The sequence below is a fragment of the Bufo bufo genome, chromosome 7 (genome assembly GCF_905171765.1).
Source record: "Bufo bufo chromosome 7, aBufBuf1.1, whole genome shotgun sequence".
NCBI lineage: Eukaryota > Metazoa > Chordata > Amphibia > Anura > Bufonidae > Bufo > Bufo bufo.
The window spans coordinates 104,192,838-104,219,534 of NC_053395.1; the positions used below are offsets into that span (position 1 = coordinate 104,192,838).

The 26,697-nt window shown below is 42.2% G+C and overlaps 1 protein-coding gene across 1 annotated transcript in view; it reads left to right on the forward strand.

Annotated features, from left to right (window-relative positions):
* Window positions 1–26,697, forward strand: part of STAT1 (signal transducer and activator of transcription 1) — a 1,318,258-nt gene that overhangs the window by 350,870 nt on the left and 940,691 nt on the right. The window contains exon 6 of the mRNA XM_040441848.1: window positions 134–212. Within this exon, the coding sequence (XP_040297782.1) occupies window positions 134–212 (79 nt within the window). The remainder of the gene's footprint in view (window positions 1–133; window positions 213–26,697) is intronic.

Here is a 26,697-nt window from a genome sequence, read left to right on the forward strand (position 1 = left end):
TTCCAGTCTGTCACTAAGTTAGTTCATTATTACTGTACTTGTTTTTGTATTATATTATGTTTGTATATCCCTTTTTATCTGTATTGTGTCCTGGAATTAAATGTTCCTTTGTAAAAATGTATTTTTTCAATAGGAGGTAGAACAGGATGTGAAGAACTTAGAAGACTTGCAAGATGAATATGATTTTAAATGTAAAACTGTACACAGTAGAGGTAAGAATTTAGAAAACATTATGTATAATATATATAAAAGTCTACTCGTTTTATAAAAAAGTTTTATGCACTAATACAACTTTTCTTCTATTTCTGTAATCTGTTTTATCTGGTTTATGTAACTATGCATTCTGGTCATAGTTTCAATACACCATGAGAGGAATTTCATAAAATCCTATTCACTGCCTTACCAATGTACCAATTTATCACAGGTGGCAATTGAAACTTTGTGTTGCTTTACACATTTTCCAAAAATTATTTAAAGTTTTGAGTATGAATAATCAGACAAACCAAAATGAAAATAGTGTATTTTTGAAATGGTAATTATTTCTGTTCTTTGTTAAGGAAGCACTTTCAGAACATTATTCTAGTTATAAATGTTCATTAATTACTACTCCTTTGTTTGGAGAAGTCTTAAACCCCTTCCCAACCTTCCCCATACACGTACAACTCAGCATAAAGCATCTTCCTGACATTTGCTGTACATGTACAGTGTACTTATTGGGTGGGGGGAACAGCAGCTGTACTTTCCCTATCAGCATCAGAGGTCTGGCTGTAACCACTGGCATTGCTTAAAATTCCAATGCTGGTGGATTAACCCCTTCTTTCTTGTTCACAGGAGCCCAGAACTGTACACAATACTCCTTGTGCTGTCTGGCTAATGATTTCTAAAGTGGCAGAACTATGTTTGCATCATGTGCATTATCTATGTCTCTTTTGATGCCCCTCATAATCTTATTGACGTTGACAACAGCTGCCTGACTCTGGTTGCTACAGTTAAGTTTACTGTGAACTAAAATTCCTAAGTCCTTGTCCATGTCAGTATTACCCAGTTATCATTTAGTATGTACTGGTGACTTGTAGTTTCCCTTCCCATGTGCATAAGCTTACATTTATCAGGCTATATACACACCTTCAGAGGCAATTGTTTTATGATTGTATGTTACTCATTTTTGGCTAAAAATCTTTTTTTCAATTGGCCTTTATTAAAAATATTGAGCTGTTCTGTCAAAAAGGGTTAACATTTCTCTAAGGCCTCATGCACACGACAGTTGTTTTTCTCAGCCTCCGTTCCGTTTTTTGTTGCGGATAGGATGGGGACCCATTCATTTCAATCGGTCAGCAAAAAAATGCTGATAGTTCATCCGTTTGTGTTCCGCGTCCGTTGTCCGTGTTTCCCTTCAGCAAAAAAAATAGTGCATGCGGACGCAAAAAACAACTGTCGTGTGCATGAGGCCTAACTGTGTGACTGGTACTTTCGCTTTGTGCTTGTCATCTAATAAACATTATCTCTTAACTACTAAGAGGTCATAGACAATTATTTAAGCCACATTCTTATCAGTTAGATAAGAACTGAGCTATAATGAGTGTTTAGGAGGATATAGAGCAGAGAAAAGGAGTCCGTCTGCTCCTGGTCTGACGGAAAAGACAGAAATGGTGCTTATACAGCATGTCAGCTCTGTACAGAAAAAAAGGAAGCCATATTTTTACTAAAGACGAATCAATTTTTTTTTTTTAGCTCAATATGAGTACAACGCAATAATAATAAAAAAAAAATACCCCCAAAGGTGTACATAGCCTTTAACCCCTTAAGGACACGGCCATATTTCACCTTAAGGACCAGGCCATTTTTTGCAAATCTGACCAGTGTCACTTTATGTGTGAATAACTTTAAAACGCTTTTACTTATCCAGGCCAATCTGAGAAAGTTTTTTCGTCACATATTGTACTTCATGACACTGGTAAATTGGAGTAAAAAAAAAATCTTTTTTATTTATTAACCACCTCAGCCCCTATGGCTTAAACACCCTTAAAGACCAGGCCACTTTTTACACTTCTGACCTACACTACTTTCACCGTTTATTGCTCGGTCATGCAACTTACCACCCAAATGAATTTTACCTCCTTTTCTTCTCACTAATAGAGCTTTCATTTGGTGGTATTTCATTGCTGCTGACATTTTTACTTTTTTTTGTTATTAATCGAAATTTAACGATTTTTTTGCAAAAAAATGACATTTTTCACTTTCAGTTGTAAAATTTTGCAAAAAAAAAACGACATCCATATATAAATTTTGCTCTAAATTTATTGTTCTACATGTCTTTGATAAAAAAAAATGTTTGGGTAAAAAAAAAATGGTTTGGGTAAAAGTTATAGCGTTTACAAACTATGGTACAAAAATGTGAATTTCCGCTTTTTGAAGCAGCTCTGACTTTCTGAGCACCTGTCATGTTTCCTGAGGTTCTACAATGCCCAGACAGTACAAACACCCCACAAATGACCCCATTTCGGAAAGGAGACACCCTAATGTATTCGCTTAAAGTGGAAAAACACACTACAGGCTGATCCAACTTTGATGTAATGTCCTTAAAACAAGTCAAAATGAGGCTCAGTAGTGTGTGTGGCCTCCACGTGCCTCTATGACCTCCCTACAATGCCTGTGCATGCTCCTGATGAGGTGGCGGACGGTCTCCTGAGGGATCTCCTCCCAGACCTGGACTAAAGCATCTGCCAACTCCTGGACAGTCTGTGGTGCAACGTGACGTTGGTGGATAGAGCGAGACATGATGTCCCAGATGTGCTCAATTGGATTCAGGTCTGGGGAACGGGCGGGCCAGTCCATAGCATCAATGCCTTCGTCTTGCAGGAACTGCTGACACACTCCAGCCACATGAGGTCTAGCATTGTCTTGCATTAGGAGGAACCCAGGGCCAACCGCACCAGCATATGGTCTCACAAGGGGTCTGAGGATCTCATCTCGGTACCTAATGGCAGTCAGGCTACCTCTGGCGAGCACATGGAGGGCTGTGCGGCACTCCAAAGAAATGCCACCCCACACCATTACTGACCCAATGCCTAACCGGTCATGCTGGAGGATGTTGCAGGCAGCAGAACGTTCTCCACGGCGTCTCCAGACTCTGTCACGTCTGTCACATGTACTCAGTGTGAACCTGCTTTCATCTGTGAAGAGCACAGGGCGCGAGTGGCGAATTTGCCAATCTTGGTGTTCTCTGGCAAATGCCAAACGTCCTGCACGGTGTTGGGCTGTAAGCACAACCCCCACCTGTGGACGTCGGGCCCTCATATCACCCTCATGGAGTCTGTTTCTGACCGTTTGAGCAGACACAAGCACATTTGTGGCCTGCTGGAGGTCATTTTGCAGGGCTCTGGCAGTGCTCCTCCTGTTCCTCCTTACACAAAGGCGGAGGTAGCGGTCCTGCTGCTGGGTTGTTGCCCTTCTACGGCCTCCTCCACGTCTCCTGATTTACTGGCCTGTCTCCTGGTAGCGCCTCCATGCTCTGGACACTACGCTGACAGACACAGCAAACCTTCTTGCCACAGCTCGCATTGATGTGCCATCCTGGATAAGCTGCACTACCTGAGCCACTTGTGTGGGTTGTAGACTCTGTCTCATGCTACCACTACAGTGAAAGCACCGCCAGCATTCAAAAGTGACCAAAACATCAGCCAGGAAGCATAGGAACTGAGAAGTGGTCTGTCGTCACCACCTGCAGAACCACTCCTTTATTGGGGGTGTCTTGCTAATTGCCTATAATTTCCACCTGTTGTCTATCTCATTTGCACATTAGCATGTGGAATTGATTGTCACTCAGTGTTGCTTCCTAAGTGGACAGTTTGATTTCACAGAAGTGTGATTGACTTGGAGTTACATTGTGTTGTTTAAGTGTTCCCTTTATTTTTTTGAGCAGTGTATATTTCCGCTAACTTGGGCCAAAAAAATGTCTGAATGGAGCCTTACAGAGGGGTGATCAATGACAGGGGGGTGATCAGGGAGTCTATATGGGGTGATCACCCCCCTGTCATTGATCACCCCCCTATAAGGCTCCATTAAGATGTCCGTATGTGTTTTGCGGATCCGATCCTTGTATCCGTGGATCCGTAAAAATCATACGGACATCTGAATACAGCCTGACGGGGGGTGATCAATGACAGGGGGGTGATCAGGGAGTCTATATGGGGTGATCACCCCCCCGGAAGGCTCCAGGGAGACGCCTGTATGTGTTTTGCGGATCCGATCCATCTATCAGTGGATCCGTAAAATTCATGCGGACATCTGAATAGAGCCTTACAGGGGGGTGATCAATGACAGGGGGGTAATCAATGACAGGGGGGTGATCAGGGAGTCTATATGGGGTGATCAGGGGTGATCAAGGGTGAATAAGGGGTTAATAAGTGACAGGGGGGGTTGTAGTGTAGTGGTGCTTGGTGCAACATATTTCTGAGCTACCTGTGTCCTCTGGTGGTCGATCCAAACAAAGGGGACCACCAGAGGACCAGGTAGCAGGTATATTAGACGCTGTTATCAAAACAGCGTCTAATATACGTGTTAGGGGTTAAAAAAATCACATCTCTTACCTTCCAATCCTGTGAATGCGCGCGCCTGTGCGCGCGCGTTCACAGGAAATCTCGCGTCTCGCGAGATGATGCATATATGCATGACTGTGCACAGCGCTGCCACCTCCGGAACGCGATCCTGCGTTAGGCGGTCCGGAGGTGGTTAAAAAAATACCAAATTTACCCGAAATTTTGAAAAATTAGCAAATTTCCAAGTTTCAATTTCTCTACTTCTATAATACATAGTAATAACTCAAAAAATAGTTATTACTTTACATTCCCCATATGTCTACTTCATGTTTGGATCATTTTGGGAATGCAATTTTATTTTTTGGAGATGTTAGAAGGCTTAGAAGTTTGGAAGCAAATCTTGAATTTTTTCAGAAATTTTCCAAAACCCACTTTTTAAGGACCAGTTCAGGTCTGAAGTCACTTTGTGAGGCTTACATAATAGAAACCACCCAATTCTAGAAACTACACCCCTCAAGGTATTCAAAACTTATTTTACAAATGTCGTTAACCTTTTAGGTGTTCCACAAGAGTTAATGGCAAATGGAGATAAAATTTCAGAATTTTGATTTTTTTTTTTTGGGCAAATTTTCCATTTGAGTCCATTTTTTCCAGTAACAAAGCAAGGGTTAACAACCAAACAAAACTCAATATTTATTGCCCTGACTCTGTAGTTTTTAGAAACACCCCATATGTGTCGTAAACTACTGTACGGGCACACGACAGGGGTACAGTGAAAGGAGCGCCATGTGATTTTTGGAAGGCAGATTTTGCTGCACTGGTTTATTTACACCATGTCCCATTTGAAGCCCCCCCCCGATGCACCCCTAGAGTAGAAACTGCATAAAAGTGACCCCATCTAAGAAACTACACCCCTCAAGGTATTCAAAACTGATTTTACAAACTTTGTTAACCATTTAGGTGTTCCACAAGAGTTATTGGCAAATGGAGATGAAATTTAAGAATTTCAATTTTTGGGCAAAATTTCCATTTTAATCCATTTTTTACAGTAACAAAGCAAGGGTTAACAGCCAAACAAAACTCAATATTTATTGCCCTGATTTTGTAGTTTGCAGAAACACCCCATATGTGGTTGTAAACTACTGTACGGGCACACGGCAGGGTGTAGAGTGAAAGGAGCACCATGTGGTTTTTGGAAGGCAGATTTTGCTGCACTTGTTTATTTACACCATGTCCCATTTGAAGCCCCCTGATGCACCCCTAGAGTAAAAACTCCATAAAAGTGACCCCATTTTGGAAACTACAGGAAGAGGTGGCAGTTTTGTTGACTATTTTTAGGGTACATGTGATTTTTGGTTGCTCTATGTTAAATTTTTGTGAGGCAAGGTTACCAAAAATAGAAATTCTGAAATTTCATCTCCATTTGCCATAAACTGTTGAGGAACACCTAAAGGGTTAATAAAGTTTGTAAAATCAGTTTTGCATACCTTGAGGGGTGTAGTTTTTTATATGGGGTCACTTATATGGAGTTTCTACTCTAGGGGTGCATCAGGGGTTCTTCAAATGGGACATGATGCAAAAAAAAAAAAACAACAATAAACCATATGGAGTTCCTTTCCTTCTGCGCCCTGCCGTTTGGTCATACAGCAGTTTACGACCACATATGGGGTGTTTCTGTAAACTGCAGAATCAGGGTACTAAATATTACGTTTTGTTTGGCTGTTAACCCTTGCTTTGTTACTGGAAAAAATGGATTAAAATGGAAAATTAGCCCAAAAATAGCTGTTTTGGCACCGTTTTATTTTATTTATATTTTTTTTGACTGTGTTTATCTGAGGGGGTTAGGTCATGGGGTATTTTTATAGAGCAGATTCTTACGGACGTGGCGATACCTAATATGTGTACTTTTTTTAAATTTATTTAGTTTTTTTTTTAAAAACATTTTAGTTTCTCCATAGTCTAAGAGTCATATTATTATTATTTTTAGCCTATTGTCTTAGTTAGGGGCTCATTCTTTGTGGGAAGAGAGTACGTTTATTTGGCACTATTTTGAGGGGCATATAAATTTTTAATCGCTTGCTATTACACTTTTTGTGATTTATTTTTGCATTGTTTTTATTTAATTTTTTTGACCGTGTTCATCTGAGGGGTTAGGTCATGGGGTATTTGTATAGAGCAGATTCTTCCGGACGCGCCGATACCTAAAAAGTCTACTTTTTTATTTATTTTTGGGGTGTCTTAAGTCTGAGAACCATAGTTTTTTTTTATGGTAAGCAGCTAAATGTAATGAAAATTGGGGAAGGGGATTATAAATTTAGTACTCCATGAAAGTGTGGTACATCCTGAAGCAACCATCAATGCAGAGGCCCGGATGATCGGGGCACTTGTCACACTGAGTGGTGGTGTCCTTCCATATCCCCCTCCTGTGACACACTCTGCACTTTATTTGGGACCATCCCTTCTTTCCAGTATGGGTGACCACACCTGGAAAGTGTTAGCCAGGGATGATCGGGGCGCCTCCAGTTCCCGAGGTACTCCTGCCTGCTCTTTCCCGGTCAGAAAAGATCAGGGCCTTGAGGACTGCCTCATAGAACTGGAGGAATTTCCCTGTGTTGCCAGCGCTTTGGGACAGCAAAAAAGAGTTGTACAAGGCAACCTGTATCAAGTAGACCGCAATTTTTTTGTACCATGCCTGGGTTTTGCGCATGGCGTTATATGGCTTGAGGCATTTCCGAATGGCCTCAAAACGGGAGCGTGTCATGGCCGTACTGTAAAGTGGGGTCTGGTAGAGGACGTCCCCACTCCAGTACAGCCTGACACTGGGTTTTTTGACTAGGCCCATGTGAAGCACGAGGCCCCAAAACGTCCTTATCTCGGCTCCACTGACTGGAGTCCAGCCATTGGACCTAGCAAAAAAGGAGCCCGGGTGTTGAGCAATGAACTGTTGGGCGAACAAGTTTGTTTGCTCCACCATCAGATTCACAAAGTGGTCACTGAAATAAAAACTAAAATAGTCATATTCATTGAAGCCCACTGTGGGAATCTGGATTCCTGATTGGCCAACAAAATCAGGAATCACGGCTCAAAATCCTCTACGCTGCTCGTACTAGTGTGGTGCACAGGGTTCCTGGCATGGCGGTCCCCTTGTTCTGCCTGGCGGGCCTTGGGGCTCATCATCATCACTAGATGATGAGGAGGACACGGATGACAAGAGGAAAGTGGGATCATCCACGTCCTCACTGGGGCGCTCGGAGGCAAGCAGGGCGTATGCCTCCTTGGCCGAGAACGTCTGGCGGGCCATAGGGGAGTGTGTGTGTGTGTGTGCGTGTGTGTGTGGAAAACTTTAATTAGTGTGTGTGTCTGTGGGGGCACGGGTGTTCGCGTACTTATCCCTAAACCTAACAGAAAAAAACAAAAAAACTAAATTAACCTGTTAGGGACATATGACGTACCGGTACGGCATGATGTCTCGGTACTTAAGGACACATGACGTACCAGTACGTCATGTGTAGTTCCGATCACCGCCGCGCGGCCGGCGGTGATCGAAACCCAGTGCCTGCTGAAATAAATCAGCAGGCACCGTGGGACAATGCCTCCCCCCCATGTCGGCCATCGCAGCAAACCGCAGGTCAATTCAAACCTGCGGTTTGCTGCTTTTCCGGGTTATTCTGGTCTCTGATGACCCAATAACCCGGAAAGGATGGTGATCGGTGGTGTGATAATACACCACTAATCATCGTCCTGCGATCCTGTTAGGTGGCGGTCACGCCACCTCTCAGGATCGCATCTGATTTGGCTGGCAGGGAGGCTGGGCAGGCGGAGCAGCAAATTTAAATTTCCGGAGCTCCTCTTCCCGCTCATACCGGTCCGTGGAGCGGGAGAGCGCTGAGCTCCGGTTGTGCTGCCCAAAAAAAGTTAGTTTTTTGTGCCGTCAGTTTGTAGGGACAGGTAGATTTCTGCAGGGATAGATAGATAGGGGGAAAAGTTTTTTTTTTTTCTAAAGCACTTTTAACCGCCTCCGGACCGCCTAACGCAGGATCGCGTTCCGAAGGCGGCAGCCTGGCGCAGAGTCACGCATATATGCGTCATCTCGCGAGACGCGAGATTTCCTGTGAACGCGCGCACACAGGCGCGCGCGTTCACAGGATCGGAAGGTAAGCGAGTGGATCTCCAGCCTGCCAGCGGCGATTGTTCGCTGGCAGGCTGGAGATGTGATTTTTTTTTAACCCCTAACAGGTATATTAGACAGTTTTGATAACAGCGTCTAATATACCTGCTACCTGGTCCTCTGGTGGTCCCTTTTGTTTGGATCGACCTCCAGAGGACACAGGTAGCTCAGTAAAGTAGCCCCAAGCACCACTACACTACACTACACCCCCCTGTCACTTATTAACCCCTTATGAACCCCTGATCACCCCATATAGACTCCCTGATCACCCCCCTGTCATTGATCACCCCCCTGTCATTGATCATCCCCCTGTAAGGCTCCATTCAGATGTCCGTATGATTTTTACGGATCCACTGATACATGGATCGGATCCGCAAAACGCATACGGACGTCTGAATGGAGCCTTACAGGGGGGTGATCACCCCATATAGACTCCCTGATCACCTTCCTGTCATTGATCACCCCCCTGTCATTGATCACCCCTCTGTAGGGCTGCATTCAGATGTCCGTATGTTTTTTACGGATCCACGGATACTTGGATTGGATCCGCAAAACACATACAGGCGTCTGAATGGAGCCTTACAGGGGGGTGATCACCCCATATAGACTCCCTGATCACCCACCTGTCATTGATCACCCCCTTGTAAGGCTGCATTCAGACGTCCGTATGATTTTTACGGATCCACTGATACATGGATCGGATCCGCAAAACACATACGGACATCTGAATGGAGCCTTATAGGGGGGTGATCAATGACAGAGGGGTGATCACCCCATATAGACTCCCTGATCACCCCCCTGTCATTGATCACCCCCCTGTCATTGATCACCCCCCTGTAAGGCTGCATTCAGATGTCTGTATGATTTTTACGGATCCACTGATACATGGATCGGATCCGCAAAACACATACGGACATCTGAATGGAGCCTTATAGGGGGGTGATCAATGACAGAGGGGTGATCACCCCATATAGACTCCCTGATCACCCCCCTGTCATTGATCACCCCCCTGTCATTGATCACCCCCTGTAAGGCTGCATTCAGATGTCCGTATGATTTTTACGGATCCACTGATACATGGATCGGATCCGCAAAACACATACGGACATCTGAATGGAGCCTTATAGGGGGGTGATCAATGACAGAGGGGTGATCACCCCATATAGACTTCCTGATCACCCCACTGTCATTGATCACCCCCCTGTCATTGATCACCCCCCTGTAAGGCGCTCCATTCAGACATTTTTTTGGCCCAAGTTAGCGGAAATTTATTTATTTTTCTTACAAATTCTCATATTCCACTAACTTGTGTCAAAAAATAAAATCTCACATGAATTCACCATACCCCTCACGGAATCCAAATGCGTAAAAATTTTTAGACATTTATATTCCAGACTTCTTCTCACGCTTTAGGGCCCCTAGAATGCCAGGGCAGTATAAATACCCCACATATGACTCCATTTCGGAAAGAAGACACCCCAAGGTATTCGCTGAGGGGCATATTGAGTCCATGAAAGATTGAAATTTTTGTCCCAAGTTAGCGGAAAGAGAGACTTTGTGAGAAAAAAAAATAATAAAAAAATTTCCGCTAACTTGTGCCAAAAAAAAAATAATTTCTATGAACTCGCCATGCCCCTCATTGAATATCTTGGGGTGTCTTCTTTCCAAAATGGGGTCACATGTGGGGTATTTATACTGCCCTGGCTTTTTAGGGGCCCTAAAGCGTGAAAAGAAGTCTGGGATCCAAATGTCTAAAAATGCCCTCATAAAAGGAATGTGGGCCCCTTTGCACACCTAGGCTGCAAAAAAGTGTCACACATCTGGTATCGCCGTACTCATTTTACATATACCCATGCTGGGTGAGATAAATATCTTGGTCAAATGCCAACTTTGTATAAAAAATGGGAAAAGTTGTCTTTTGCCAAGATATTTCTCTCACCCAGCATGGGTATATGTAAAATGACACCCCAAAACACATTGCCCAACTTCTCCTGAGTACGGGGATACCAGATGTGTGACACTTTTTTGCAGCCTAGGTAGGCAAAGGGGCCCACATTCCAAAGAGCACCTTTCGGATTTCACCGGCCATTTTTTACAGATTTTGATTTCAAACTACTTACCACACATTTGGGCACCTAGAATGCCAGGGCAGTATAACTACCCCACAAGTAACCCCATTTTGGAAAGAAGACACCCCCAGGTATTTCGTGATAGGTATAGTGAGTTTATGGAGGTTTTTATTTTTTGTCACAAGTTAGTGGAATATGAGACTTTGTAAGAAAAAAATTAAAATAAAAAAAATCATCATTTTCCGCTAACTTGTGACAAAAAATAAAAAATTCGAGGAACTCGCCATGCCCCTCACGGAATACCTTGGGGTGTCTTCTTTCCAAAATGGGGTCACTTGTGGGGTAGTTATACTGCCCTGGCATTCTAGGGGCCCAAATGTGTGGTAAGTAGTTTGAAATCAAAATGTGCAAAAAATGGCCGGTGAAATCCGAAAGGTGCTCTTTGGAATGTGGGCCCCTTTGCCCACCTAGGCTGCAAAAAAGTGTCACACATGTGGTATCTCCGTACTCAGGAGAAGTTGCGGAATATGTTTTGGGGTGTCATTTTACATATACCCATGCTGGGTGAGAGAAATATCTTGGCAAAAGACAACTTTTCCCATTTTTTTTATACAAAGTTGGCATTTGACCAAGATATTTATCTCACCCAGTATGGGTATATGTAAAATGACACCCCAAAACACATTGCCCAACTTCTTCTGAGTACGGAGATACCACATGTGTGACACTTTTTTGCAGCCTAGGTGGGCAAAGGGGCCCACATTCCAAAGAGCACCTTTCGGATTTCACCGGCCATTTTTTACAGATTTTGATTTCAAACTACTTACCACACATTTGGGCCCCTAGAATGCCAGGGCAGTATAACTACCCCACAAGTGACCCCATTTTGGAAAGAAGACACCCCAAGGTATTCGTTGATGGGCATAGTCAGTTCATAGAAGTTTTTATTTTTTGTCACAAGTTAGTGGAATATGAGACTTTGTAAGAAAAAAAAAAAAGAAAAAAAATTCATCATTTTCTGCTAACTTGTAATAAAAAATAAAAAGTTCTATGAACTCACTATGCCCATCAGCGAATACCTTAGGGTGTCTACTTTCCGAAATGGGGTCATTTGTGGGGTGTTTGTACTGTCTGGCCATTGTAGAACCTCAGGAAACAGGACAGGTGCTCAGAAAGTCAGAGCTGCTTCAAAAAGCGGAAATTCACATTTTTGTACCATAGTTTGTAAACGCTATAACTTTTACCCAAACCATATTTTTTTTACCCAAACATTTTTTTTTTATCAAAGACATGTAGAACAATAAATTTAGAGCAAAATTTATATATGGATGTCGTTTTTTTTGCAAAATTTTACAACTGAAAGCGAAAAATGTCATTTTTTTGCAAAAAAATCATTATATTTCGATTAATAACAAAAAAAGTAAAAATGTCAGCAGCAATGAAATACCACCAAATGAAAGCTCTATTAGTGAGAAGAAAAGGAGGTAAAATTCATTTGGGTGGTAAGTGACCGAGCAATGACCGAGCAATAAACGGTGAAAGTAGTGTAGGTCAGAAGTGTAAAAAGTGGCCTGGTCATTAAGGGTGTTTTAGCTAGGGGGGCTGAGGTGGTTAACACTTTTTTTTTTTAAATCTTTATTATTTTTTTGACATCTTACAAAATAAACTTTAACAATCTTTTAATTTCATAACTTTGTATGTACAATTCCCCTCCCACCTCCCTCTATCCGTTGTCTGCTCCCTCTCGAGAAAATAAAAAATTAAAAAAAAATTCCTTTCCCTGCTTTTTCTCTCTGCTCCCCACCCCATGGCTCCAACTCACAATAATCACTGTCCCCCAAAAAAATCACTATAATTGCCATTTCTGCCAAATACTGGCAAATCTATGTTTTTTTTTTAATGTTTGCCAGATTATATTCCTCTCTGGCGAGCGAGGCTCTGCTATGCTTCTCCCATTCCCTGACCGTGGGGACAGCACTACCTCCCTAATGTCCAATAATACATTTCCTAGCTTGAAATAGGAGTTTGGATGCTATATCTCGATGTTGGGGGGTATCCATTTTATCCATCACTCCCAGCATATATATTTCAAATTGCCTAGGTACTTTGAACCGATGGTATTGCTCAATTCTATCATTAATCTTTTCCCAGAACCCTTGATTTTTTTTTTTACATGTCCAGAGTATATGAACATTGTCCACGCCTACCTCCCCACATTTTAGGCAACTAAAGTCTTTAGAATTTTAACACTTCATTTAAATCTTAGGGGAGTAGTAGAGACGATATAGTATATTAAATTGAGTAATTCGATGGGAAAAGTTCTTTGAAACCCTATTTTATTCCTGTATGGCCGATTCCCAGAACTCTTCTTGCTGGGGGTTTAAAACATCTTGCCATTTATGCATTAAGCTATTAATTGCTCTTCTCTTTGTCTTTTGATGTAACAGACATTCATATATTTTAGAAACTAGTTTCTTCCCGCTGTTAGTTTGAAGATATTAACTAGCGGCTGCGGAAGGGTAACAATTTGTGTACCCTTTCCTAACGTTGATCGCAATGCTTGTTTTAATTGTAAAAGAAAGAAACTCTGTTCTATATTAGCCATTCCATACTCCTTTTTAAGATCTTCATATAGTATTATATCCCCTTCTCTCCATACCTGGCCCAGTTTATAAATTCCATGTTTCCACCAAATTGTCTGTTCAGTTGACTTTAGTTCTATAAGGTGGGTATTATCCCACAATACGGTGTCAACATGGAATCCTGCCTGGGTCCACAGTGCTCTTGCTTCCTTCCAGACCCTGTCCATCAATTCAAATAGCGGTATCCTGCTACCTTCATATTGTGCCAAGATACCAGCTTCTGTTAATTGGAAGATAGTGCAGTTATCCAACCTATTATTTATCCCTGCAATCATGGAATTATATCTTTGCGTATTTCTCCACATTATCATGTTTTTTATATGGCCGGAGATAAAATAAAGTTCCAAGTCTGGGACTGATAGTCCACCCTCCCTCTCATGGATGCACAGTATTTGTGCTTTTATCCTAGGTTTTTTCCCTCGCCATATCAAATCCATTAAAAGGCTGGCTATTATTTTTAAATGTTTTTTTGGGGATTATTACCGGTGAATTCCACTAAATATAGTTTAGAGAGGGTAACAGACACATTTTCACCAAAGTGATACGACCTGCCATCGAGACATATAATCATTTCCATACCTCTATTTTCTTCCTAATCTCCTGTATTTTGGGGGCCACATTCAACTGAACGTAATCCTTGGGGTTATTTGAATGCGCAGATATTTGACGGGTTCATTAATCATCTTAATTTCCAGTGATCCTGGTATAAAATTGTTCAAGGGATTAATCGGGACACAGGCCTATTTAGACCAGTTTATATTGAGCCCAGCATATTTGCCATACTGATCAAATACCTAGAAAATCTTCGCCAGTGATCTATGTGAACCTACAAACAGCATAATATCATCTGCATATAAAGCAATTTTTTCCTCGTGCTAACCAAACCTAAACCCCACAATTTCTTCATCTTGCCTGATCATATCAGCTAACGGCTCCATAGCTATTGCAAATAGCAGAGGGGAAAGGGGATACCCCTGTCTAACTCCTCTGCGAATATATACAGGGTGGGCCATTTATATGGATACACCTTAATAAAATGGGAATAATTGGTGATATTAACTTCCTGTTTGTGGCACATTAGTATATGTGAGGGGGAAACTTTTCAAGATGGGTGGTGACCATGGCGGCCATTTTGAAGTCGGCCATTTTGAATTAAACTTTGTTTTTTCATTAGGAAGAGGGTCATGTGACACATCAAACTTATTGGGAATTTCACAAGAAAAACAATGGTGTGCTTGGTTGTAACTTTATTCTTTCATGAGTTATTTACAAGTTTCTGACCACTTATAAAATGTGTTCAATGTGCTGCCCATTGTGTTGGTGTCACGAGGGTATCAAGAGCCACGTCTGACTCCGTTATACCCGGGGTCAGGAAGTCGCAGCGGGTGGCTGCGCGCTCTATATCGAAAGATCACGTGGTTTCTTTGTGATTGTTTTCTGTGTTTGCCTTGCTATATTTTTGTCTCTCTCAGGGATCCGTAGCTTCTCCCCCTCAGCTGTTTCTTATCTGCCACTCCCTACCTCCTTATATTCTCCCCTCACACTTCTCTAGTTGCCAGTTATAGAGCTTCCTGCCTGGACATCTATACTGACCCACTGGAGTGGTTATCCTGGTTGTCGTTCCTGAGAGCTACCCTCCGGATCCCTGTTGGGCTTATTGTTGTCTCCTGTCGTCACCCTCCTGGGAATATATGTTGAGTCCGTGTTGTCTGTCCTCCCCTTGGTGTTTTCCCTTAGAGTTAGTGGTGCGGACTAGTGTTCCCATCGCCCTGTTCACTACCTAGGGCTCAGCTCAGGGAAAGCCAGGGCTTTAGGCACGTGATCGGCGTACGGGTGAGGAACCCGTCTAGGGACGTCAGGGCAGCCAGGTGCCAGCCGCCAGGTGAGTCAGGGGTCACCATCTTCCCTCTCACTTGGGCAGGGCCTTCCTCGTTCCCTCCCTCTGTGTCACGTATGTGATAGCCACGCCGACCGTGATAGTTGGATTGTCAATGCAACCCTCTTCTCCCACTCTTCACACACTGATAGCAACACCGCAGGAGAAATGCTAGCACAGGCTTCCAGTATCCGTAGTTTCAGGTGCTGCACATCTCGTATCTTCACAGCATAGACAATTGCCTTCAGATGACCCCAAAGATAAAAGTCTAAGGGGGTCAGATCGGGAGACCTTGGGGGCCATTCAACTGGCCCTTGACGACCAATCCACTTTCCAGGAAACTGTTCATCTAGGAATGCTCGGACCTGACACCCATAATGTGGTGGTGCACCATCTTGCTGGAAAAACTCAGGAACGTGCCAGCTTCAGTGCATAAAGAGGGAAACACATCATCATGTAGCAATTTCGCATATCCAGTGGCCTTCAGGTTGCCATTGATGAAGAATGGCCCCACTATCTTTGTAACCAATATACCACACCATACCATCAATTCTTTTGTTCCAACAGTCTTGGAGGGATCTATCCAATGTGGGTTAGTGTCAGACCAATAGCGGTGGTTTTAACTTCACCATTCACATAAAAGTTTGCCTCATTACTGAACAAAATCTTCTGCATAAACTGAGGGTCCTGTTCCAATTTTTGTTTTGCCCATTCTGCAAATTCAGTGCGCCGATCTGGGTGATCCTCGTTGAGATGCTGCAGTAGCTGGAGTTTGTAAGGGTGCCATTTGTGAGTAGCTAATATCCGCCGAAGGGATGTTCGACTAATGCCACTCTCCAGTGACATGCGGCGAGTGCTACGCTGTGGGCTCTTGCTGAATTAAGCTAGGACAGCCACTGATGTTTCTTCATTAGAGACAGATTTCATGTGTCCAAATTTTGGCAAATCCAACACTGAACCAGTTTCACGAAACTTAGCAAGCAGTTTGCTAACTGTAGCATGGGAGATGGGTGGTCTCGTAGAGTGTCTTGCATTGTAATCTGCTGCAATGACCCGGTTACTGCGTTCACCAGACATCAACACCATTTCTGTCCGCTCCTCACGTGTTAACCCCGGCGACATGTCAATGGCTGTAAACAAAGAGAAACTTGTAAATAACTCATGAAAGAATAAAGTTATGTTAAAACCAAGCACACCATTGTTTTTCGTGTGAAATTCCCAATAAGTTTGATGTGTCACATGACCCTCTTCCTATTGAAAAAACAAAAGTTGGATTCAAAATGGCCGCCATGGTCACCACCCATCTTGAAAAGTTTCCCCCCTCACATATACTAATGTGCCACAAACAGGAAGTTAATATCACCAACCATTCCCATTTTATTAAGGTGTATCCACATAAATGGCCCACCCTGTATATTGTCGGAATATTCCCCATTTAGTATCACTCTTGCTGAGATTTCGGTATATAACAATTTTACCCATGGAATAAAATTGTCCCCGAAACCCATCTTCTTCAATTTTGTAATCAAAAAGGGCCATTCTATAGTATCAAACGCCTTTGAGACGTCTATAGTCACAATCAATTGTTCGCCACAATTTGTAGGTTGAAGCTGGGTGTTCACAAAGTAACGCATAATATTATCAGTTGTAGTTTTACCTGACATAAATCCCATCTGATCCTCATGAACAAGCACCGAGACCACGCTCCTAAGTCTAACTTCCTGAATACTAGCCAATATTTTATTATCAGTATTAATTAATGAAATGGGGCGATATGAATCCGGAAGGGCTGGATCTTTTACCGATTTTAAAATCAATGTAATTAAGGCTTCTCTCAGGGAATCTGGCAATCATCCCACATTGTGAATAGTTTCGGAATTAGTATTTCTTTATATTGAGCATAAACTTCAAACAGGATGCCATCTATTCCTGGGGTCTTGTTCTTTGTAATCCTATATAGTATTTTATTCACTTCTAAAGGATTTAAAGGGGCTTCCAAAGTTTCACATTGTTCTGTTGTTAACATAGAGATAGTAATTTTATCCAGAAACTGTTGCATTAGCACCAAGTTCTTATTCATCTTACTACTGTATATATCTTCAAAGTATTCTTTGAGCATTTCTATTTTAGCCGCTTGTTCAGTAGTATTATATCCTGAATATAGTTATTATTTTTTATCTGGACCGCTACCAAGCTGGCTAACTTTTTACCCGGTATATGTGTAAATATAGTATAATTTTCTTTTTGTTGTTCCGCCAATAAGAGCCGTTCATCTTGCAATTTGGAAACTTTCTCTGTCCAATTTTTATAATTTTTGTCTATAGAGTTTTCAATATACTTTTTTTCATATTTTTCCGCCTCTTGTTCCAAGTAGAATATTTTTTTCCTTGTCCCTTTCTTATATATTGCTGTGTATTTTATGAAAATCCCTCTAATAAAAGCATTTGCGGCCTCCCATACCATATTAATTGCTGCTGAATCTTCATTCAAATAAAAAAACTAAGTTATCTCTTTCAAAATCCTATCGTGTATACTCATTATGTTTATCCATCCTATATTTTTGTGCATCCTTTTTTTTTTTATTGTTTTTATATTCATAATAATTGGATTATGGTCCGAAATCCCACGTTGTCCATATTTAACCCGTTCAATATCAAACAACCCTTTATTATTTGTGAAAACTAAATCAATCCGTGATAGACTCCTATGGGTCTTTGAAAAACATGATTTTTATTTTTTTATTTAGGGTGCATTACCTGCCAAATGTCAATCCAACCCATTTCCTCTGTGATGCTTTTTAGTTTTGATCCCGTGCAAAAAATTTGAGTATTACCTAATCTACATCTATCTATTTTACCGTCCAGTACATTATTAAAATCCCCCATGACTAAAAGTGGTTTATCCCGTACCTTGAGCACAAAATCGTGAATATTTAATAGGACATCTGTTTTAAAAGGTGGCGGTATATAGACATTTGCTATTATCCATGGTCTTCCTTCCAATAAGCAATCAATCAAGACAAAGCAACCCTCCCTATCTATAGCCGTTTTCACTATTTTAATATCTATATCATGATGTATTACTATACTCACGCCTTTGGCGTATGATGAATAAACTGAGTGAAAGGAGTGCTGTATCCACGGTCTAGACGTTCCATTTGTCGTTTCACCTGTCAAATGTGTTTCTTGTAAACAAATTATAGCAGGGAGGGACCTATGTATTGCATCAAAAAACGTGACTCTCTTTATGCCCCTACTCAAACCCCTCATGTTCCATGAGATAATTCTCATAGCAGCCTATTTATGTGTCTGTGTATAGTTGGAGAACCCCCGGGGGTAAGGGGAAAGCGAAAGGCAGAGGAGAAGAAAAAAAAAACACCCGAGAGCAAACAGCACAACAAAATACCCACCCCGTCCAACCCCTCTCCCTTCTAAATGAGCCAGGATACTTCATTCCTGGTTCTCTAACTTTGCATTTCCCCCCTCCCAACCCACCCCAGGCCAAGTGCCCCTCAGCTCCTTATCTTTTCTTTGATCCATCCTTCAGCCTCTTCCGCTGGGTCAAAAAAACTATTTTTGGTTTCCCATTGATCCTGCCTATGACCGCCTGTACAAAATCAGGCCGGTCATCGATCACTTTGGGGACAAATTTGTGGAGGCCTATGTACCTGGAAGGGAGGTCGCGGTTGAGGAGTCTCTCATTGCTTTCAAGGGGAGACTCATTTTCCGCCAGTATGTTCCCTCTAAGCGGCCGAAGTATGGCGTGAAGCTGTACAAACTTTGTGAGAGTACCTCAGGGTACACTTACAAGTTTCGTGTGTGCGAGGGGCGAGATTCCCGTATTCAACCCCCAGAATGTCCACCCCACTCTGGGTGTTAGCGGGAAACTTGTGTGGGACCTTATGCACCCACTGCTAGATAAGGGTTACCACCTGTACGTGGATAACTTTTATACTAGTATCCCCTTGTTCCAGTCCCTCGCCGCTAGATGTCTTTGTACTGTCCACAATTCACGGTAACAGCATCACCCCCTGTCCCTGTGCGAGGTACCGCAGCAACGGTCCTCAAGCCCGATTGTATCGTCGACTACAATCGGTATATGGGAGGAGTTGATCTCTCTGATCAAGTCCTCAAGCCATATAACGCCATGCGCAAAACCCGGGCATGGTACAAAAAAGTTGCTGTCTACTTGGTGCATGTTGCCTTGTACAACTCTTTTGTACTGTCCCAGAGCGCTGGCAACACAGGGAAATTCCTTCAGTTCTATGAGGCAGTCCTCAAGGCCCTGATCTTTTCTGACCGGGAAAGAGCAGGCGGGAGTACCTCGGGAACTGGAGGCGCCCGGATGCTCCCTGGCCAACACTTTCCAGGTGTGGTCCCCCATACTGGAAAGAAGGGACGGACCCAAAAAAGGTGAAGAGTGTGTCACAGGAGGGGGATACGAAAGGACACCACCACTCAGTATGACACGTGCCCCGATCATCCGGGGCTCTGCATTATTGGTTGCTTCAGGGAGTACCAAATTTATAATCCCCTTCCCAAATTTAGCCACTGACTATTTAAAAAAAATATATATGGTTCTCAGACTTGAGACACCAAAAAAAAGGTATTTTTTTTGTCACCTTACATAACAAAAAGTGTAATAGTAAGCGATCAAAAAGTCATATAGCCCCCAAAATAGTACCAATAAAACCGTCCCCTCATACCGCAAAAAATGAGCACCTACCTAAGATAATCGGCTAAAAACCAAAAAAAACTGACTCGGACTATGGAGATACTAAAATGTTTTTTTTTGTTTATAAAAGGATAATATACAGTAAAACCTAAATAAATGTAAAAAAGTAGACATATTAGGTATCGCCGCATCCGTAAGAATCTCCTCCATAAAAATACCCCATGACCTAACCCCCCAGATTAACACAGTCCAAAAAAAATAAAAAATAAAAACAGTGCCAAAACTGGCACATTTTCCATTTTAATCTTTTTTTTTTTCCCGGTAACAAAGCAAGGGTTAACAGCCAAACAAAACGTAATATTTATTACCCTGATTGTGCAGTTTACAGAAACGCCCCATATGTGGTCTTAAAACTGCTGTATGACCATACGGCAGGGCGCAGAAGGAAAGGAACGCCATATGGTTTCTGGAAGGCAGATTTTGATGACCTTTTTTTTTTTTTACACCATGTCCCATTTGAACAACCCCTGATGCACCCCTAGAGTAGAAACTCCATAAAAGTGACCCCATCTAAGAAACTACACCCCTCAAAGTATGAAAAACTGATTTTACAAACTTTATTAACCCTTTAGGTGTTCCTCAACAGTTTATGGCAAATGGAGATGAAATTTAAGAATTTCTATTTTTGGTAACCTTACCTCACAAAAATGTAATATAGAGCAACTAAAAATCATATGTACCCTTAAAATAGTCCCAACAAAACTGCCACCTTATCCCGTAGTTTCCAAAATGGGTTCACTTTTAGGGAGTTTCTACACCCCTAGTGCATCAGTGGGGCTTCAAATGGGACATGGTGTAAATAAACCAGTGCAGCAAAATCTGCCTTCCAAAAATCACATGGCGCTCCTTTCCCTCTATGCCTGTACAGTAGTGTACAACCATATATGGGGTGTTTCTGTAAACCGCAGAGTCAGGACAATACATATAGAGTTTAGTTTGGCTGTTAACCCTTGCTTTGTTAGTGGAATAAATTAATTAAAATGAAAAATTTGGCAAAGAATTGAAATTTCATCTCCATTTGCCAATAACTCTTGTGGAGCACCTAAAGGGTTAATGATGTTTATAAAATCAGTTTTGAATACCTTGAGGGGTGTAGTTTCTAGAATAGGGTCATTTCTGGGTGGTTTCTATTATGTAAGCCTCATAAAGTGACTTCAGACCTGAATTGGTCCCTAAAAATTAAGTTAAGATTTGCTTCTAAACTTCTAAGCTTTGTAACGTCCCCAAAAACTAAAATGGCAATCCCAAAATCATCCAATCATGAAGTAGACATATGGGGAATGTAAAGTAATTACTATTTCTGTAGGTATTACTATGTATTATAGAAGTAGAGTAATTAAAACTTGGAAATTTGCAAATGTTTCAAAAATTTTGGTAAATTTGGTATTTTTTTTATAAATGAAAATTAATATTTTTTACTTCATTTTATCAGTGTCATGAAATACAATATGTGACGAAAAAACAATCTCAGAATGGCCTGGATAAGTAAAAGCGTTTTAAAGTTATCACCACATAAATTGACACTGGTCAGATTTGCAACAAATGACTTGGTCCTTAAAGGGACACTGACAGGCCAAAACAGCATATATAGTTAGATATATCACATTACAGGTCTTATACAGTCTTTTAAAAGCATATAAGTATCCCCCCTGTCCACCTTATAAAGAGCGAAATATAAAGTTTTATAACCTGCTTCTCTGGTCAGCAATCTGCCCAAGGGGCGGCGTTTCATGTGAAAATGCGCCCAGCCAGCCTTCCCAACTGCCGTTCTTAAGCCCCGCCCAGCTCATTATTATTCACTTCGCTGGGCGGCGGCTAGAACTCTCCCCAGTCCTGATCCTGTGCAATTCAATCCTCCGGGCATCGTTCATGCCCAATCTTCTGCGCCTGCGCCCCGCCGTGCCGTTAGATCGCGCCTGCGTACACACACCAGCCTGCGTCTTCGAGGAGGCAGCATGACCGGTTTGGCATTTGGTCAGTAATGGTGTGGGGTGGCATTTCTTTGGAGGGCCACACAGCCCTCCATGTGCTCGCCAGAGGTAGCCTGACTGCCATTAGGTACCGAGATGAGATCCTCAGACCCCTTGTGAGACCATATGCTGGTGCGGTTGGCCCTGGGTTCCTCCTAATGCAAGACAATGCTAGACCTCATGTGGCTGGAGTGTGTCAGCAGTTCCTGCAAGACGAAGGCATTGATGCTATGGACTGGCCCGCCCGTTCCCCAGACCTGAATCCAATTGAGCACATCTGGGACATCATGTCTTGCTCTATCCACCAACGTCACGTTGCACCACAGACCGTCCAGGATTTGGCAGATGCTTTAGTCCACGTCTGGGAGGAGATCCCTTAGGAGACCGTCCGCCACCTCATCAGGAGCATGCACAGGTGTTGTAGGGAGGTCATACAGGCACGTGGAGGCCACACACACTACTGAGCCTCATGTTGACTTGTTTTAAGGACATTACATCAAAGTTGGATCAGCCTGTAGTGTGTTTTTCCACTTTAATTTTTAGTGTGACTCCAAATCCAGACCTCCATGGGTTGAAAAATTTGATTTCCATTTTTAAATTTTTGTGATTTTGTTGTCAGCACATTCAACTATGTAAAGAACAAAGTATTTCAGAAGAATATTTAATTAACTCAGATCTAGGATGTGTTGTTTTTGTGTTCCCTTTATTTTTTTGAGCAGTGTATATTAGCAGCAATAAATCAGCAGCAATGGAAAAGTTCTATGTGCAGTCGCGGCAATATAAATCAGCGGCAATAGTCATACTATGTATATGAACCATAAAATCAGTGCATCCAGATCAGGAGCAGATATCAAGCAATAATAGAAAAATAGCTATAAATCAGCAGCAATGGAAAAGTGCTATGTGCAAATAGCAGCCATATGAATCAGCAGCAATATCAATGGATCGGCGGCAGTCTCGTGCATCACGATTTTGTCTATATCACGATTTTTTCTACACAATTTTTTCTATGATTTTTTTCTAATTTTTTTTTATTGGGACTTTGATGCTGCTGGTTTTCCTATCTTGATGCACATGAGACTGCTGCCGATCCATTGATATTGCTGCTATTTGCACATAGCACTTTTCCATTGCTGCTGATTTATTGCTGCTAATATATATAGCATTGTTTGGGTGCTGGTGATATAAAACTGCCAATACATATAGCACTTTTTTCTATGGTTGCTTGATATCTGCTGCTGATCTGGATTTATTGATTTATGGTTCATATACATAGTATAATTATTGCTGCTGATTTCTTAGTTTTTAGTATTTACCATCATAATAAACAAATTTTCATCTAGTTTTATCTATGTAATCTATGATTGATGGTGCATTTGGCCCTGATAAGAGTGCCCCCCTCATACATTATTTTTATTTTTGATATATATATATATATATATATATATATATATATATATATATATATATATATATATATACACATACACAGGCTGTGGGTGAGCCAGAGGGTTGTGCACCTATTTAATCTCTACTTTAGTGGGTGAGCCGCTTGAAGCTTTTCCCATTACAGATTTTTTTAGAAACTACACCACTCAAATTATTCAAAACTGATTTTACAAACTTTGTTAACCCTTTGGTTGTTTCACAAGAATAAAAAGAAAAAGGAGCTAATTTTCTATTTTCATCCATATTGTCCTGTAACACAACAAGGGTTAACAGCCAAACAAAAGTCAATATCTATTACCCTGATTCGCCAGTTTATAAAAAAAAATATCATTTGTGGTTGTGAACTGCTGTATGGGCACATGGAGGGGCGCAGAGTGCATGGAGTAACATGGATTTTGGAGCGCAGGTTTCACATGAATGATTTTTTGATGCCATGTCACAATTGAAGACCGCCTAATGCACCCCTACAGTAAAAAAAGTGAAACTATTCTGGAAATGACACCCCTCAAGGAATAATTCCTGAGGTCCACATAAATTAAAAACCCCAAGAAGTGACCCCATTTCGGAAAGTGCACCACTGTATGAAAATTTTAAGGGGTGGAAATGGCACTTTTGACCTAACAGGTGTCTCACAGAAAAGAATATGTAGTTGTTGTTGGAAAGTGGATATGCAAGCGAGGCAAACTAAATCAGAGATATAAAGTGGAAAAATTACAGGGAGCATAAAAGGATGAAATTAATAATCCATGGACGAGAGGTAAATTTGGAAACAATCCTTCATGTATAGTACAGGCCTGGTTTATCAGGGCAGGTAGGTGTCTCACTGATAAATGGTGTTTTTTCGTATTCCCCTTTTGTAACAAACACAGCATTTTTTAGGGGTATTTACCCTCCTCGCTGTTTGGGGTACTTCGCCAAGGAAATGTTGTCCTGGTACAACACGTGCACCATGACCTCCTGAAGTACTGGGGCACTCCCCTTTCCTGTCTTTGGAAAATTAGGGCCTTGATGACCACCTATTGAAACTGAATAAAAGTTCCTGTGTGGCCTGCAGCTCAATGTAAAATGTATGCATTGTACAGTGCCATCTGTACATTGTATACGGCCAGCTTTTTGAACAACACGTTAGTTTTATGCATGGCACTGTAAGGCTTCAGAACTTGATCAGACAGATCAACCCCACCCATGTGCTTGTTGTAATCAAGAATGCAGTCTGGCTTGTTGACAGTGGTAGTGCTACCTCGCACTCGGGCAGGAGAACTGGTGTTAGTGTGAATGGTGGTCAGTTCAAGGACATCCCTCTTGTCCTTGTACTTAAGCTCCAGGATGTTCTCATGGCAGAGAGCCTTACAGTTGCCTTTTCGGAGTCGTTGCCCTACCAGGGATCTAGGGAGGCCTCTCTGATTTTTGCATACTGTGCCACAAGCCACAGTACCTCTGGCTTTTAGGGACATGAATAGTGGGATGCTGGTATAATAGTTATCCACATAGAGCTGGTACCCCTTATCCAGCAGTGGCTGCATTAAATCCCACACTATCTTCCCACTAATACCTATGCCGGGGGGGCATTCTGGGGGTTCAATACGGGAGTCTTTCTCTTAATAAACCTTGAACCTGTAGGTGTACCCGGAGGTACTCTCGCACAGCTTGTACATTTTAATTGCTCACTTGCTGGGCAGGTACTGGCAGAAGTTAACCCTTCCTTTAAAACGTACAAGGGACTTGTCTATGCTAATTTCTTTTTCTCTAGTGAACAGCTCTGTAAATTTGGAGTTAAAGGGAGTCTGTCACCAGATTTTGACCTTTTAGACCGCTTACTTAGCGCTCTAGGATAGCAGTCTATGATTCGAATGGTACCTTTGATGTTTTCTTGTGAAGTTCCCCCAAGGCAAAAACGGACTTTTATTCATATGTAAACTAGGGCTCGCAAGTGCCCAGGGGCGGCGTTCACCTCGTTGGTGCCCAGGCTGTTCTGCCTCTTTTCGTCATATCCCCGCCCCAGCCTCTTCCTTTGCCCACCCCACTCTTTCTTTGCGTCCTCCTTCACTGCAGCGAGATCCCGCGCCTGCGCTATCCATAGCTTTGCCGGGGCATGTGCACTGCGATGCCTATTGTGGGCACGGCATCGCAGTAGCTACTGCGCATGCGCCGGCCAACGGCAAGAAACAGCAGCGAGGAGGCGGACCAGAGACACCCACAATGGGCATCGCAGTGCGCATGCCCCGGCCAAGCAATGGAGAGTGCAGGCGCGGGATCTCGCTGCAGAGAACTTGAGAAGAAGGACGCAAAGGAAGAGTTGGGTGGGCAGAGGAAGAGCCTGGGGCGGGGATATGACGAAAAGAGGCAGAACAGCCTGGGCACCAATGAGGTGAACACCGCCCCTGGGCACTTGCGAGCCCTAATTTAAATATGAATAAAAGTCAGTTTTTGCCTTGGGGGAACTTCACAAGAAAACATCAAAGGTACCATTAGAATCATAGACTGCTATGCTAGAGCGCTATGTAAGCGGTCTATAAGGTCAAAATCTGGTGACAGACTCCCTTTAAGGTGTTCCAGGAGGGGTCGAATTTTGAATAGACTGTCAAATTGTGGGTAATTTTTTTTTGGGGGGGGGGGGGCAGTGTGTGTTATCATTATAATATAGGAATTTCAAAATGGATTCAAATCTTATGTGGGACATGGCCACATTGTAAATTGGAGGGTGGCACAAGACATCTGAACTCCAATATTGTCTCATTTGAGTTTTTTTATTCTTTTTACAAGGCCCATATGCAGCACGAGCCCCCAAAACTTCATAATCTCAGTGTGAGGGCAATTACTCCTGCGTCTATGATTATGGGTTCCGAATTCAAATAGTGTAATGTGCACACAGAAGGCTGATACATGCAATGGTTGTAATCAGTAATCTACTTTATATGTAACATTAGCAGATAATCTTATACCATAATTATTGGTAGACGCCCAACAGCCGTGCGTCACATAAACCACAAAAAGACAGAAGAAATGAAACCTTTATCAGAAAGAGTATCTTAAACTTAGAACAGCAGAAAATAGCATTTATAAAAGAATAGAACAGGAAGGGGGGGGAGGTTGTCAGCTGAATCTCCCCCCCCCCCCCCCCCCCAGCATGCCTGCAAAGAGCTGACACTTGTCTAACATTTAAATAACCTCTAATTGAACTCTGGTTCAGATAGATATAGGATATACAAGATGGAGTTCTATCTCTCACAGTTCCCCCATTTTGAGAAATT